Source organism: Myotis brandtii, unplaced genomic scaffold, assembly GCF_000412655.1.
Source record: "Myotis brandtii unplaced genomic scaffold, ASM41265v1 scaffold334, whole genome shotgun sequence".
NCBI lineage: Eukaryota > Metazoa > Chordata > Mammalia > Chiroptera > Vespertilionidae > Myotis > Myotis brandtii.
In genome coordinates, this window is record NW_005362885.1 from 960,026 (window position 1) to 960,298 (window position 273).

Genomic DNA, 273 nt, shown 5'->3' on the forward strand with positions numbered 1-273 from the left:
ATGGCGGGGACGACCTGCCCTGGGGGGGTCGGGGACTGGGGTCCTCTGGCCAAGTCTGCACGGGCTGGGAGGGCTGAGCCTGAGGTAGTGAGGGGTGTCCTCAGTCCCCTCTCCGCCTCCTCCCTGCCCCTCCCCCAGCCTTTATAGCCACATCCTGCAAGGAAAACACACACTCCTGCCCAGCTGCCGAGGCAAAGATGTGTGTGGGCGCTCAGCGGCCCCGGGCACCTCCGTCTGCCCTCCTGCTCCTGGGGCTCGCGCTGGGCTCCGCGG

At 69.2% G+C, this 273-nt stretch overlaps 1 protein-coding gene across 1 annotated transcript in view; it reads left to right on the forward strand.

The window, feature by feature from the left end:
• Positions 1-9: 9 nt before the first annotated feature.
• Positions 10-273, forward strand: part of TNFRSF4 (tumor necrosis factor receptor superfamily, member 4) — a 2,050-nt gene continuing 1,786 nt past the window's right edge. Inside the window, exon 1 of the mRNA XM_014543801.1 lies at positions 10-272. Within this exon, the coding sequence (XP_014399287.1) occupies positions 198-272 (75 nt within the window). The 5' untranslated portion in view covers positions 10-197. The remainder of the gene's footprint in view (position 273) is intronic.